Consider the following 16,102-nt stretch of genomic DNA (forward strand, 5'->3'; position numbering starts at 1 on the left):
GAGTGCTTGTGGCAAGTTAACACCAATTTATATAAGTACACAGTATGAGAAACACAGTATAGTAGCCTAATCATTATCTGCTGATAAAGCTTTTTTTTTCCTGGATTGTATATGACCTATTAATCATACTTATTATAATTCACAAACTAAAAGCAATTTAACGTTCTTTAGAATTTATATCCAACAAAGGCTTAGCTTACATAAAATAGATTTGCCCAACTCAAACTTGTCTATCATTTACGCTCTTATGATTTGTGACCAGGTTATTATCAAGTGTCGTGGCACGTCAATCTTCTTGGTCTTCTCAAAGGCTATGTGTGCTTGGTGTATAGGACCAATATTTCTTCTTGCAGGCCCGGAGCGCTAGCACCAGTAGCTTTAGGAGTGTAAGTCAGGTAATGACAACGTAATGCTTGATCATGCCTGACCATTCATGATGATTTTCTATTTGGATGATTTTGTTATTTTACTTTTTTTGGCAATGTATTGCTATGTGAATGTGGAGGTACATTGTCAATGTTTTGTGTCATGTCAACCATCTGCATTTTCAGTAGTTTGCCACTAGCTGCGCATTAGACTGCGATCAAGGTAAGTCATACACGACTCGAAAGATATACACTCATGGACAGTTTTAGGAACACTTAATTCGTCAATACAATTTAATTTATGAAATGCTACTGGCTGAAAGCAAAATTCACTAGAAAATAAAATTAATGATGATGTTCAGCTGTTTTCTATACCTTATTGGTTAAGTTTGCACTCTATTCCAGTTTAATAAATTCTCAAGTATAGCAAAATTCTTCACATTTAACTTATGACAACAAAATTAATTCATTTAAATGTAGAAAGAAGCTTTGGTTTAGTTTTTAAGTGTGAGAAAACCATATTTATTTACATGAGAACATGTAGGTGAACATGTATATAAATCTGGACTTCATACGTGTCCTTGAACAGTCCATTGATCCCTTATAATACATGGGAAATGGGTATCTATTGAAAAGTTAGGAAGAATAATTTATCAAGATACATATCTTATGTCCATAAGTGTATACATATTCTGAACAGACGACAATTACAAAAACATCATTGAATATCGTTATAGATGTAGTTTCTAGAGTTATTAATTTCTAGTTTTTCAAATACGATTATTTAAACATTACGTACCACTTAATTTTCATTAAAAATACCTTTTTTAGAATACTCAGTATTTTTTATCAATAAAAACCATTCGACATGTTGGAAGGAGTTGGTCCATTATATATAACGTCCTGTGACCTAGAAACCCACTTTTGTCCCCAATTCAAGTTAAGTGTGAACTGCCATATTTCACTGTCATTTAAACAATGGAGGAGATTATGAAATCGTTATCATTTTAAACTATTATTGTGGATCTAGATCCAAGGGAAATGACGAAAAAAATGTTTGATCTATATCAAGGTTTGTAGAAGAATTGTCAAATTGACCAAGATGTGGCAAATATACATTTTTTAGCTTCCCATTACTATTCATTAAAACGTTAATTGAATTAACACATATTGACTTAGATCTACATTTCATAGATTACCTTTATAGAATCATCAAACATCAATATTATTAGTATAGGTAAACCAGAATCTGATGGCAATTAGGGAAATCAAAATTTTGAGTGTGCAACCCTAGGGAAAATGGACTGAACGATCTTGATACTGCTTATTTTTTATTTTGTCCTCAACATCATTAGTCACATTACATAAGTGCACAATACTGTACTTAATAATGAGATATCCACTTAATATTATGTAGGTACCTACTTACATGTATAATATACATATTACTTTTATCTATGTAATACATATTACATATTATTTACACATACCTATATTTGTATATTCATTATCATTATGTCATGTAAAAATATGCATGTAATGATAATGCAGATCAAAACTAGATAATGCTAATAATTTTTTTATAAAATAAATAAAAACTATGCTTATTTTCGTAAGTATTAACAGATAAACACAATATCAAATTGACTTAGACAGCTTGGACTTGACGAATAGCCGTATTGGAAACTCTTGTAATAAGTTTTCATAAAATTATGTTGTAATCAACAAACAATATTATAGTTACCTACTTATAATATTTTTAATTTTAAGTATCAAAACGGGTAAGTCCAATTTACTAATAAAATATTCAAAATTGAAAATTGTGATGTGTTTGACCCTTCTTCATCGAATGTTTTTCCATACACATTATAAATAACATCTCCTGCTTGTGATCGCAGCGGCTTTTTCGACATTTTCGAAGATTTTTTAGACAAAATCCTAAAAATTATTCATTAATTCCAAAGAAGACAAATAATTTGACAACCAATTTGATAGTTGTCAAATAACATTGCCATATGAAAATCTTTTATTTCTTAATTATAAATATGCCATCAGATTCTGGTAGACCTATATACACGAATTATAATAAAGATATCAGCTGTCGATTTTCAAGTACTTCATTACTTTCAAGCATGCATTTAATCTAGGTATTTTACACAGCCAGGTATTAAAAAACTATGGATGGTATAATATACCCATATATAGTAATGTTATTTTGTTCGTTGGTAAAATTGAAAATGCAGGAATTTCACGGAGTCCGCACTCAGCTCTCCTGACCGTACAAAAAGTTAAAATGAAAGTTTTTCGCATTACTTTGAATGCCTTTGGTAATTTTACTTGTTCATTTTACTTCGCTTTGTGGTTCTTTCCTATGTGTGGTTTTAAATCAGAATGATAATGAATCGAGGATATTAAAATACTGATTTTAAAGAATGTATTTTTAATATCAAAGAGAGGCAGAGTCGGAAACTAAGGATTAAATTCTTAAAACTCTACAAACGTGCACAGGTTCTATTGTAGAGTATCATATTATTAACACGATGATAACTGTAAAGGATCTTATATAAAAATGAATATTTTGTAGTTGCTATACTATTTATTTGAATATATTAACTTAAAGAATAGACATAAATTAGTTCTGAAATCCATCACATGACGTGATTTCCGGTACAATACCGGATGCTGAAGATAACATCAATTAACAATGACTAAATCTACGTAACATAACAGTCAACAGCCAGTCTAACAATGATTTATTGCTATATAATAGATAGGGAGGCGAAGAGGGGAATTTTCTGCAATACTCGAGCGTGGCAGTTTAAGATATGAGAGATACCTTAGACCTAATAGAACAAACTTTTTCACTATTTAGCTCTATATGTAGTGACGCGCGCCTAGGATAGACGATCAGATTAGTAAAAAAAAATCGATAGTCTGAAATACTCGAGCGCGTCAGATTAAGATATTGGGCGTTGATTTTAGTGTTTTAAGACTAAATTTAATTAATCTGACCATAAGTCCTTGACGCCGCCGAGTTATAGGGTCGCGAACTTGTAAAAAAAAAACGTTAACCCGGCATTCTCGAGCGCGATTTTTTTTATTTTTATTTTGAAGAATATAATCTAAAACTTACTAAAAACACAAAATCTGCCGGTTTCCGCATGACCGGAAGTCTGGAGGAGCCATTTCGTCTTCCGAAAAACGCGTTGCAGCATATAAGTCGCGAACTTTACTTTTTCAAAAAAAAAAAAAGTTTCAATAAACAAAAAAGGTAATTTTATTTTACAAAAAAAGGTCTCTTTTCATTTTTGTCCAAAGTTTAATTTTTTTTTACTTGAAGCATCATAAAAACTCAAACTCCTGGTTTTTTGAGTATATCTCGAAAACTGAGGGTGGTAAGAAAAATTGATATGAAATAACGATGATTAAAAAAAAGAAACCCACAAACCTTTTTCGGTCAGATTAAGAGAACCCACCAACATTTTTATCAGATTAAGAAAATATGCTTTCAGGATACCTAGATAAACCTCCCCTATGAAAATCTGACGCGCTCGAGTATTTCAAAAGGACTTTTTTTTTCTGCATTTTCAAAAATTCATCGTAACTTATCGTCATGCCGTAATCGTCAGTTTTTTTAAGGGGAGCTTTCTTGGGGCCTAATTAACACCCCTTCCGAAAATCTGACGCGCTCGAGTAAATTTTTTTTTTGTGCATTTTTGACGAATTTATATGCCTAGCCCCACCACGCAAACCGGCAGATTAGTATACCGTTGTTATCAGAGGCACTTGGGGCATACGTAGTATGAATATCTGACGCGCTCGAGAATGCCCAAGTAACTGTTTTTTTTTACATTTTTGAAAATCCGTACCGCCAAACCCACCGCTAAAATGGTTTTTACCATAGAAGCTTTTCTTTTCGAAATTATTTTCTCTTTCGATTTTGATAAGTCTCGACGACGCCGTTGAATTACGCCATTTAGCTACCTCGCCTCCCTATCTATAATACTAGCCACTCGCCCCGGTTTTGTATGGGCTGAATGATGATTGAGAGTTAAAATATCTCAGAAATAATCTACTGGTAAAAAATGTCTTAAAAAAATTGTCAATTCGGCTAGGATATTTTTTACTTCTTCAAACACATTATGTGTTTCAAAAAGTCGTCTTATATTAAGAACTTAATAAAGTTTACTTCACACTGTACTGTGTTTGTGTATAGCACAAAAGAAAGTTTTGTGCTATTTTTTGTGACTTTATTTCACATGAGTTTATTCGTTAACCGTTTAGTTAGTTTTGACGTTCTCATTCAAATTTCTGGAAAACGACTTCGCGTCTGTCAATGAATTTTTCATTTAATTAGAACAGAAATTGCAGCAACAGTGAAAATATTCTTGAATTTAAATGAAAGATTCTTCGAATTAATAAATAAAGTTTATTAGAAAATCTCCGTCGACAATTTTTATTATTCTTTGCAGTTTGAAGACTAGTCGCCAGTCATCATCTCCATGAATTCTGAAAAGAAAAGTTTAATCTTACTGTAGCCAACTAAAATATATTTCAATGAGTACGTACTCAGTTATAATAAATAAAAATCATTTATTCTAGGTAAGGTAAAATTATTTAATTTGCAGAAAATATCTCTATTAATCTTTAGCAGTGCAAAAACGAATACAGTTATAAAATGTGTACTTGTAATTAGTATTCAATTAAAAATATAAAAATACCCTGACAAGTCAGGAGTATAGAAAATGCTACTGTAACAATATAAAATATGGCGGAAAGATGAGTACGAGTCAGTTTCCATTGAAGATAATAAAATGCATTTAAGACCTGCAATACCAAAGACCACGAAATTTGGAACATCCTTTATTTACAGGATTAGATAAAATGTTACTAAAATAAACTCATATGCCATATCTTATATTTCCTTTATCTAATAACATTCCGTACATACCATCAAAGTCTACAGTGCCTGATGCATCTGTATCAATCTCGGCGATCATCTCATTGAGTTGGTCTGGTGTGAGCTGATCATCTAACGCAGCAAGGATCTCTCTGAGGCTCGATGTGGGAATGTAGCCGTTACCTGAACATTGTGTATTTTTTGATTAGTGATTCGTGTGCGAAATATCAACTTAATATATTATCACCCGTTGATTTTGTAAGGAATTTAATTGAAATAAAACAGAGTCAAATTTAGCGGTCATTAGATCTTAACAAAAAATTAGAGTACAGAATCGTGTAGGTACTCTAATTTCTTGATGCCTAATAAAAAAAGGACATAATGAAACAGAAAGAGCAGACAGAGGAAATGACGTTATATTTGGTTATGTAAGCTTATGTCAAATTATTCAGAAGTTCTCAGAAAACAAAATTGTCGTTTGTACTTGTAATTTATAGTTAATAATTGTGACGGCAGTAACTTCAGGCATTAGCACTAACTTTTCATATCAGTGGGCATAAGTTCTGACAGTTAAATGATTATTGCGTTGTGGTGCTCCACTTTTGTGAGGTGGAATTATTACCATCTGTTCAAGAGATACGTGTATTATCTACGTTAATATTATAAAGTGTTTGTTTACAAATTCAAAACTACTAAAGTCTAGATATTAATAGTATTTCCGTCCTTTTCTTACTAATCCAAATAATATAAAAATGAAATGAACCTGTGAATAAAATTTCTATACTTATTATTATGTTCTTCAAAGACATGTTTACTCAAATTTTCACTCATTATCATATTCTGTATTGTATTGTGACACAATGGATGAAAGGTGATCTTACTTCACACTTTTTCTAAAGGATTTACAATACAGAAGCAGAAATAGTACTTACTTGAAATGTGAATCATGAAATCGATAACAAACCAATAATCCTAAAATTTGAAATCGAAATTCCAGAACAAACCGTTAAACTCGAATGCTGTTTTATTTTTAAAATTCATTTAGCTAGCTGTAATTAATAATGGCCGATAAAACGTGCTCGGAATTGATGAGCTGACAATGGAAGTGCAGTAATGGAATTCACGATAAATATGTTCGCAGGGCACATTAGTGCTGAAATAGAATACTAGATTTTCGCGCGTTGCGTAATGCCTAAATATAAAATTGCATTTCCAATATCGAAATCGTATCGATTGGTTAGAAGCTTTTTGAGATTGTGATCTTGAGTTTTGGTTGCTACTGAATCAAAGTTAAAATTTATAATGTTTAAGTGCTTTATCTCGAAAGATTCAGAGCCCTTATGCAATAAAAAGAGGTTTAATGCTAACTCAGAGTTGGTTAGATTTTTATACAAAACTAGCAAACGGGGCGAACTCCGTTTCGCCACCAGAGACACCTTTTCTTTGTTATAAACCTCACGCAGCCCGAGACCTTTCCAACGAATGCGAAACCGTGGAAATCGGTTCATGCATTCTGGAGTTATAGCATCAGGAAGGACAACCCGACTTATTTTTATATAGTAGATTTAAATTGCTTGGAACTGAATTTGCAGTAGAGCTGGGTAAAACATATCTTTTTGGATATTAAGTAAGTAATCATCGAAAATATTAGTGCTTGCTGTTCTTGCGGCTCCTACAAACATAATACGCTTTTAATAGTTATATAAAAAAATGTAAATAAGAACTTGTTTCATTGTTTTTTCCAATATCGATTCGTGTCACTGATTTTTAATTATTTCTTTGGGATATTAACAGGCACTACAATACTTCAACTCTTTCATAAAAGTAAGCGCTATTTTCCCAACAGCAAAACTGTGTCGATTAATCTGCGATCATTAAAGACCGCAAAGCTTGATTAAAATTCTGTACAATTCCCACTAGTCAAAGAAAATTTTCAATAAGAAATACATTGTTTCGAACAATTCTTACATTTGTTTCTAGTTTTAAATAGAGTACTAATAATTCTGCTCCCACGCGATGCTTAATATGAAATATAATAGCATTTTCATTTCAACCAGCCACTTCAGGCAATAATTTATCTCCGAGTAATATCTTTAAATCAAGTTTAAATTTTCAATAGCCAGAATAATGTTCGATATTTTCTTTTGGAAGTGGTACTTTGTTATAAATTTAGAGTTCTCTTAGTAACCAGATATTGGCTGATCTTAAATCTTTTCCTTCGTATAACTATATTGTAAAGTTCATGAAGTGAACGTTTAATTTAATGAAAAATTATCTGGTATTGAAATTTTGTTTGTTTATTTGAGCAAAATATGTAAATTTATACATTTGACTTTAATGCCTTAGCAGTTCACTTCTAAGATTAGGTAATGTTGTCTTGGTTTAATCCATTTCAACTTAAAAAAAAATCTTCTAATAATAATAAGTGCTCTCTACAAAAGTATTGTAATTGTTATTTCCCATGAAAAGCAACAGACCCTCTTTGTCATACAGCCTGAAAGCCTCTTTAAGCTCCTTTTGTAAGGCTTCGTCGTCCTCGTCCAAGAAATGTGTCGCAACTCGGACAAACGAATCGAAATTCAGCTTGCCTGAACCTGGAATAAAAATAGATTTGTGGTAAATAAAATGGATTGTGGTATACTTTAAATGGAAAATGAATGAAATAGTGCTTTTTTGTCTTTCATCTGTTTAAGTGGTTTAAGTATTGATGAAGTTTGGATCTACGACGTAGACAGTGAGTAGGTATCACACGAAACGTCATAGTATTGATAGATTGTGCGGTTCCTCAAACGGTGAAAAGACTGTCACTTTTCCGCTTAATCGAATAAGTTCAATACTGTATGCTGCTTCAATCCACAGAATTTGAGATTTAAACTATCCTATCTTTCAAGTTGGATCAAACTGCATATGGTGTGCGAATTTTATTATAATCGGTTAAGTGGTTTAGGAGTCCACCCATTGACCACCGAGCGGCCCAATGAGACCGCGACACAATAGATTTTCTATTGTGTCTGTGATTCCGGGGGCTGAGGGGACAAACATTGTGACACGAGATTTATATATATTAAGATAATATACCTACTCTTATTACATTATTATATTTATCAAAAAATTAACTAGATCCTTGACCACAATAATTGCATCTAATAAACAAACTATGACGTCACCCGTTACAAATACAATCTTACATAATATTCCCAGCTTCAAACAAAACATTACAATTATAAACTGCTTTGCATTCCCGTAATACTTCGGGAAGAGATATTATTCTCTGGTAGCTTTAATTTTGTGGAATCTCCGAGCACGAATCTGGAAGCTTAATTTGTACAAATGCTCTTGAATAGTACACAGTAATAAGGATTATATATGCTATGTTAGAATATGGTCTTGATAACCGATTTGGTATAATGATGACCTGCTTTTTCAGCATTTTAGGACGTGGATAGTCATTTGAGGATAAATGTACATAATATACAGAAGAAAACTAACTAATATTGTACTATAAAGTTAAATATAAACCCTAAAAATATTAGATCATCGTACTTACTATCCTAATATGCCGCGCTTTAGAAAACATTTTTTTTCCTATGTATTAGTGAGGTAGTAAATGCTGTAGGTAATTCTAACGGTTAAATCAGTAAATTTAAAATTTCGGATTTAATGGATCTTTGACGTTAGCTTATTAGGACAACTGGATTTCCTTAACTTCTGATATCACAATATAAACAAATATTAATTGCATACTGCGCAATGCCGGTACAAATTCTTAACAAACAAAGAGTTATGTATTATTTGGACGAACTCGTCACAAGTGGAGCAAGTTTTGTTAAACTTTGTGCAGGATTGAATGTGGCAGAGATATACTCCTATTGTTATATCTCGGAGATATTAAATAAAGCATACAGTAAATATATAAAATAGCTTGTACCGGATTCATCCGGGTTGAGCCTGAATTGAAGAATAACTCTCGTAAAGAATTCTTTCGAAAGGACCAAAAATGGTGGTTTGCAAAACACAAGAGCTATTTATTTATTTAAGCATACATTGAAAGTAATTTTAATATATTTAAATCAAAAAGCACATACATAGGTTGTCGCAGTTAATAATAATATTATATAGTTTAGATTTAGATCTATCAGTCAGAGTAATTTTTTTTTAGTTAGTGATTAATTAATTTTTTAACTAATCATAGTTAAAGTCGTTGAAACGACACTGTTACCTTATTAGAACAAATAGCATTTAATTTTATACATAGAAACGTTATTTACAAATTTCAAAAACAGTCGTGAGGTTTGTAAATAGAAGGTAAAAAAATATGTTCCGAATTTTTTTTAATTAGTTGTTATTTGCACACGTGTGATAACCCTTTTCCACCAGAAAAATGTTTCCCGTGGGCTATTATTTGAAGCATCAATTAAAAAGTTTAATTAAATGCCTAAAATTTATTTAAACTTTTAAACGAGGGCTCTGAAAATAAAGAGTTATAATGCAGACATTATTTATAGCTAGTTAACTATAGCTATGCTCACTTTAAATTTATCCCCAGGGCTATTCCGTTAAAAAAGGAAAAGAAACAAGCGTATATCTTTGCTACTTTTAAAAGTATTTTTATACTTTCATACGTGAAGACAATATTAATTTCAATATTTAATTATTGCAGTTATTTAGCTCCGCTTCAATAATTACAAAATAACAATTCATTTTTATGGTTTTTTTCGGATCAAGCCTGAAATTAAAAAAAAGACGCGTGGCACTTGGGGCCTGCCGCGGTAAAGCTATTGCATAGCATGCCTTCAAGCCACACCTCCGAGCCCGTCGGTGAGGTTTTTTCGTTACGGAATTTCTCCATTTGGTCCCCGCGCTCAAGGCCCGCGATAGAAGCTATGCAATAGCTTAAAAAAATCCATTGTTTAAAAATTGTCAAATACCATAAAATAATTTGCTGTTTAGAAATGTACTTCTTTAATTGTATTAGGGTACTATATTTTTACGAAAGGTTGGCGTAGGTATATAATATCTTTTTAGATACCTAGTATAAGAATACAGACGTAGGTATAATATGTAAAATTTTGTCTCTAACAAGCCTTTCCAGTTAACAGACTTTATCTCATGAACGGATAATTTCACCCATCTAGCTAGACTATCTTTTATTTGAGAAAAAGTTAAGACTCAACAGACCATAATGACATCGGATTTTATCCTCTTATAAAGGACCCGGTTTCGAGAAAAAATAAAAGTTCTTCAACGAACTAGTTGTAATTTTACATACATAGGTATCTACTTATTTTAATGTTTACCAATTGTTGAATGATAAATTACTAAAACATCTCTGTACTCCATAATTTTGTGACCTTTATACCTAACTTGCTACGTAGGTATCTAATATTGTAAACAGTATATTAGCAGTCTAGTAATCCATTATACAGTTCAAAATAAACATTCGCATACTTTTCTAATAAAGGATAATTAATCGAATCACAGTGAACTCATTACTTCCAATCATAGTTTCATCGCTACAATATTAAAGTGTGATTTTTACGAGACGTCAATCGAAGACAGTTTTAGTTCAAAGGTGCTTTGATGTTTTACAAGATGGCGGCAAGATTAAATTCCACGGTACGACAACTTTGCGACGTTGGTGAAAATTATTAGTTTTTAACTCGGCAAACTGGATTTTAAAAGTACCTTCTGTAATAAAAGTGTATGTATTAAATTAGACTGGCCACTGGATACGTGAATTGGATACGTGAATTGATACTAAGGAAGTTGAAACTACGTTCTTACATACATAATATACCTATACTAATATTATAAAGCTGAAGAGTTTGTTTGTTTGAACGCGCTAATCTCGGGAACCGATTGAAAACTCTTTCGGTGTTAGCCCATTTATCGAGGAAGGCTATATTTCATCACGCTAAGACCACCAGGAGCGGAGCAATGCGGGTGAAACCGCGTGGAAAAGCCAGTATTATATAGATAGTCTTAATATACTTAGTTTATTTTATTATTAAATATAATTTTACGAATGAAAAAATAATAATATTGTTTTGTTTCAAGCCTTGTACTTATTACAATTTTATGTTTTGTTAATGAAAAATTGACTTCCTTATAATAATTGCATATATTTTTCTTGCGGCAAAATTTCCTGGCAAGCAAGAATCTCTATTTTGGTATTAATAGACATAGTCTTTTCTGTGAAGGAAAGCCAATGTTGTATGTTTATAGATAATGTTATCTTTGATTTATTTTACTTCAAAAGACATCGATTTATTAATTCGTTTGAAAATATATTCATAGAAATGAAAAAAGCTCCTTGATACGGGCGTTGGCGCGTGAGCGAAACGAGAGGGCTTTCATTCAATAGTTCAATACGCGGTGGATATTAATAAAATTTTAAAGTCTTGACTGAAAAAATCCATCAGTAAGAAGAACTTAAATTTTTGAAATACAGAAAATGCTCACAAATATGAATCTATAACACAAGCGAAAGCTTAGTATGGGATCAGATCGTGCCATGCGTAAAAATTGTCATCAAATATTTTAATTACCTATACAAAATTCTTACAAAATTATGTACAAAGTGGTGAAATTGACTATCTTTAATTTTAACGATACATACTTTAAAATACAGATATTGTTAGACATATTTATTGAAAAAAAAGTCTGATCACCTTAACCACAAATATATTATAGCACAACACAAAAAACAACAACAATTACGATTAAATTATCCTCAAGATAATTTCACTAAAACAATCATATACGTATACTATTTTTCATGGATTTAAATAGTAAAATCATAACTATATTTACCATCAACATCCTCATTGTCCAGTCTCTGATCAAGCTCGTTATCATCAAAGCTATGTACCATGGTGTTGAGGATCGTCCGCACTTTCTCCTTCTCGATCTTTCCTTGCTTACTGGAGTCGAACATGCTGAACGCACGTCGCAGCACTGAAATTATTTGGGGAATTAGATCGTATTAAAACATTTTATTAACCGACTTCAAAAAAAGGAGGAGGTTATCGATTCGGCCGGTATGTTTTTTTTTTATGTATGTACACCGATTACTCCGAGGTTTCTGAACTGATTTACGTGATTCTTTTTTTGTTCGATGCGGGATGGTGTCGAATTGGTCCCATAAAAATTTTATTCGGATAGGCCCAGTAGTTTTTATTTTATGAGCATTTTTGTCTGTATTTGTAAATGTTGCAAGTGCAAGTTTGAAGTCGGTTGTTTTTAACGCAGTTATCACTTGTTTTCATATAAATGTTCCCTATAATAAGCTATTTTTATCCTACTAATATTATTCCTAAATGCGAAAGTTTGTGAGGATGGATGGATGGATGGATGTATGTTACTCTTTCACACAAACACTACGGAACCGATTACAATGAAATTTGGTACGTAGATAGCTGAAGACTCAGAATAAGACATAGGCAATCTGGAAATATCACAAGAACGAGAGCTATACGGGTTTTTTTTACCTTTTCTAAATTTCCATAATCACATTCATTATAAATTTTTTTAATACGATACTTAGGTATTTGTTTATTTTTTAAGACATTTTTGTTATTCATTTTATTTGATCGCAAATGCAATAACGTTTCTAATATGAACCGAAACAGTTACAATATACCTAAATTAAATGTGTAAGTACCTATATACAATAACATGTTACCGGAAATGTATTAAATCCGTCATTGATACAATTAGTAGGAAATATTGTGTAATTCCTAGAAACTGTTGCTCGCTCTCTGTGTTTTATTAATTTTATTCGATAGCATTTTCCAGAATCTGTATTTATTCAATAATTTTTAATATTCAACATACATAATACATATATGCCATTTCATATTGATAGGTACTGAATTTATTTATAAGAAAAAAAACTACGACTTAAAAATATTGTAAAGTATTATTTTTAAATTAATTGCTGTAAAAGATAATTGATAAAAAATTATTAAATATTTAGCCATGTCAAAATGCCGCAAATTAACAATAGCACGGAATACTGAGGTTTTCTGCTGGCAAGCGCCCCGTGAAATGACTCTTGGTACATAAATAATATGCTAATAGCTCCCACCCCTGCGGTCTAGCAATTTGCCTCGGTTAAAGTTATTTTTTTTTTAGTTGCCATGATACGACATTTCCATTTCACAGTATTGTTTTTATTTTTATTTGAAAGCGCGGGAAATTTTATGTTTTCCAAAGAATTAAAGTGAACAATTTGATTAAAATAATTATTTGAGATATTTCAATGATATGCACATGCAGATATTTTTTTATTTTTTCTCTCTTTAGGTATTTTCAACCCAATTAAAAAAGTTAAATAAAGAAAGACTTACTAGTTATTTGTTCGTCGTCTATTTGATTGTTCTGTAACATAAAATAAACTTATAATCACAAGCTCTTTAAATCACTGGCATTTAACAAAAAAAAAACTAAAAAATAAATCGCACCATTTTAAATTTCGAATGTTATCCTTATAAAAAAATAAGGTATGACAGGAAAAAGCGCGGGCTGTCAAACTGCGCGCGCACCCAGACACCAACTGGACGAAGCAGCTTACTGCTTACGAGAAATCGAAACCTATGAAGAATGTTTGGAAATACGGAATGTACACAATAAATGTCTACTTTTATTGCCCCAAATCTAAATCCAGCCCAACACATATGCTTGAAAAGACGGCCTAGCGACAATTAAATTTTATGATAGCAGTAAAATATAATGTCACAATAATTATGAACTATACAAACTTGAAACTACGAGAGTCCATTCATGTATTTGATTGATATATTACAATTTAGAATAGACAATAACCACAATTTTTCAATTCCTTTTAATTCAACTTTTATATAAAAAGTTTAAGTCGTTCTTTCACGCGTTTGCTAGAAAACTAATAAAATAGTTTTTGCACAAATTTAAATGGTTTAGTGTAGAGTCCATAATATTTTTTGTTTTAATTATCTTACGTTCGCCCTATCACACCCCAATTTTAACTCAAAGGACGGTTTAGGATCGAACCAAAACATCCTACCCTATTACCAGGAATAGGTACCCAAAAGTAGCTATAGAAGGAAAGCCTTATAACTACTTCCAAACTCGGCTCACGTCTTGCGCTAAAAATCAGATAGGTCAGCAGGTTAAACATTTCCTAAGATCAATAAACGACTTGCCAGTTCCTTTCGGCAGTATTATAACTTACTTTTGCAAGTGTGATTTGATTTTCCAATAAGTGCCAATAACCAAGTGAGAGTTTTATTATTTTCTTACAATATAAAAGTTATTTCATTCAGAAGATGAGTAGAGTATAACTTATAAGCGAATTTACAAAAAATAATAAAGAGGATTTACTAGGTACTTTACGAATGTCATTAATAAATTGGTTGATATTGATGACTATAAAATTTTAAAGACATTTCTTATCAACTATTTGTATCTTAATTGACTGGATAGTTAATAAAGATATCAACCAAATGTTAAGGTATACCAAAAACCATAAATCACTTAAATATTACAAGCTTTCTAGAACAATCATAATCCCCATTTCTCACTGACAGAGCGAATCAAATGAACCCCGACTGAATGTCACGTCTCCGCTTGCATTAATTAAACGACTTACAAGTTTAGCGCTTAAAGCTGCGTTTCCACAAACGATGTGCGAGGATGCGCAGCGAGGGATGTGTTTGTAAAGAACCAATAGTATCGCTTCATTTATCTCGCCTCGGTCAGTACAGATCTTGTGGAAAAGTAAGGGATGTGTGCGAAAAATTGTTTGCAAGGTATAATCAGATTGGTTTTCCAACAATAATGTGCAAGGGAAATATGTCGTGCGAGGATGTTTAGCTGTGCTGTGAAAATGTGTGAGGGTTTCCACCAAAGCCGTGCGAGAAAAATGTGTGGTGTGAGGATGTGTGGCGAAGCTTTATTGCTCAAAATTATAGAACTAATAAATATAATTTACACCTCGTTTAGAATCCTCGCACATCTCTGATGGAAACGCAGCCTTAAGTGCTGGCTGTTATGAGATTAGATGTTACAGTCCCGCAGATTTCGACGTAAATGTGTGTTGTATAAATTTAATAGGGACATAGTTATGAAGTTATAATCGTAAAATCATTGTTTGTTGGGGTGTTTTGTTTAAGCGGTTAATAGTTGCTGTTAGTAGCTTGTTTAAGTATGCGTGTGAAAGTAGAGCTGTTAAAGTAGAGTATTAATAAGCTCTAAGGTTTTTAAAGAATTTTATGATAAAGTACAGAACAGAACTCTATCTGCTATGGTTTTATATTGAATAAAAAGATGTTATAAAATACACATTACTACATAACAAGAACCATCGCTCATCATATTTTTAATTAAAATACGGTTTACATTCGTTCCCTCATTTTATAATAAAAGTTCAACATAAAATCATATGCTCATAAAACATAACCGCAAAACAAGTACAATAAACCGTTTCATGAAATAAAAAATAAATAAAACGGACGCCATAACAAAGTCACTTCTGTCGTACGATTTTTACAGCATGTTATAGCTGATTTCAAAGTGTTAGAGGCTTTACTGCTTTTTAACCAGTGAGTAAACGATGTATTTGTACATTTAACGACTCGTATGAGCCAAAGTAATCAAATGTAGGAAATAGTTTTAACCGCGAAGTGTTGAAAATTTCTCGCATTGTTAATTCGTGGGTATTTTGAAGAAGGTGAATAAAATTAGATTGTTGGTTGGTATAGTTTAATATATTCTATATGTTTTTTACAGAGATTTTAATATCATTTGTTAGTTCAATATTTTAGATATTTCACTTTATTTTAAAGCTTAAATTTATAAA

General features: G+C 31.7%; 2 protein-coding genes across 3 annotated transcripts in view; one reads left to right on the forward strand and one right to left on the reverse strand.

Moving 5' to 3' along the window:
* Positions 1-16,102, forward strand: part of LOC123696123 (calmodulin-A-like) — a 46,173-nt gene that overhangs the window by 13,047 nt on the left and 17,024 nt on the right. The window contains exon 2 of one of the 2 annotated variants that reach the window (XM_045642151.1): positions 354-395. The exons of the other annotated variant lie outside the window; for it this stretch is intronic. Within the exon in view, the coding sequence (XP_045498107.1) occupies positions 354-395 (42 nt within the window). The remainder of the gene's footprint in view (positions 1-353; positions 396-16,102) is intronic. 2 annotated transcript variants of the gene reach the window in all.
* Positions 4,778-13,872, reverse strand: LOC123696124 (troponin C-like). Its single transcript, XM_045642154.1, has 6 exons — positions 13,731-13,872; positions 13,617-13,647; positions 12,079-12,222; positions 7,743-7,859; positions 5,317-5,448; positions 4,778-4,874 (listed from the first exon to the last, which is right to left on the reverse strand). The coding sequence occupies exons 1-6, from the start codon at positions 13,731-13,733 to the stop codon at positions 4,846-4,848; spliced, it is 456 nt and encodes a 151-aa protein (XP_045498110.1). The 5' UTR covers positions 13,734-13,872; the 3' UTR covers positions 4,778-4,845.

The sequence above is a fragment of the Colias croceus genome, chromosome 12, assembly GCF_905220415.1.
Source record: "Colias croceus chromosome 12, ilColCroc2.1".
Classification (NCBI taxonomy): Eukaryota; Metazoa; Arthropoda; class Insecta; order Lepidoptera; family Pieridae; genus Colias; species Colias croceus.

Bases quoted from the DNA above. Each gene is read 5' to 3' on its own strand.
- LOC123696124 (XM_045642154.1), bottom strand. The intron at 5,449-7,742 runs GTCTGTTGCTTT...CACAATGTTCAG, and splicing joins CAGGCTGTATGACAAAGAGG to GTAACGGCTACATTCCCACA. The intron at 4,875-5,316 runs GTATGTACGGAA...TTTTCTTTTCAG, and splicing joins AGGCACTGTAGACTTTGATG to AATTCATGGAGATGATGACT.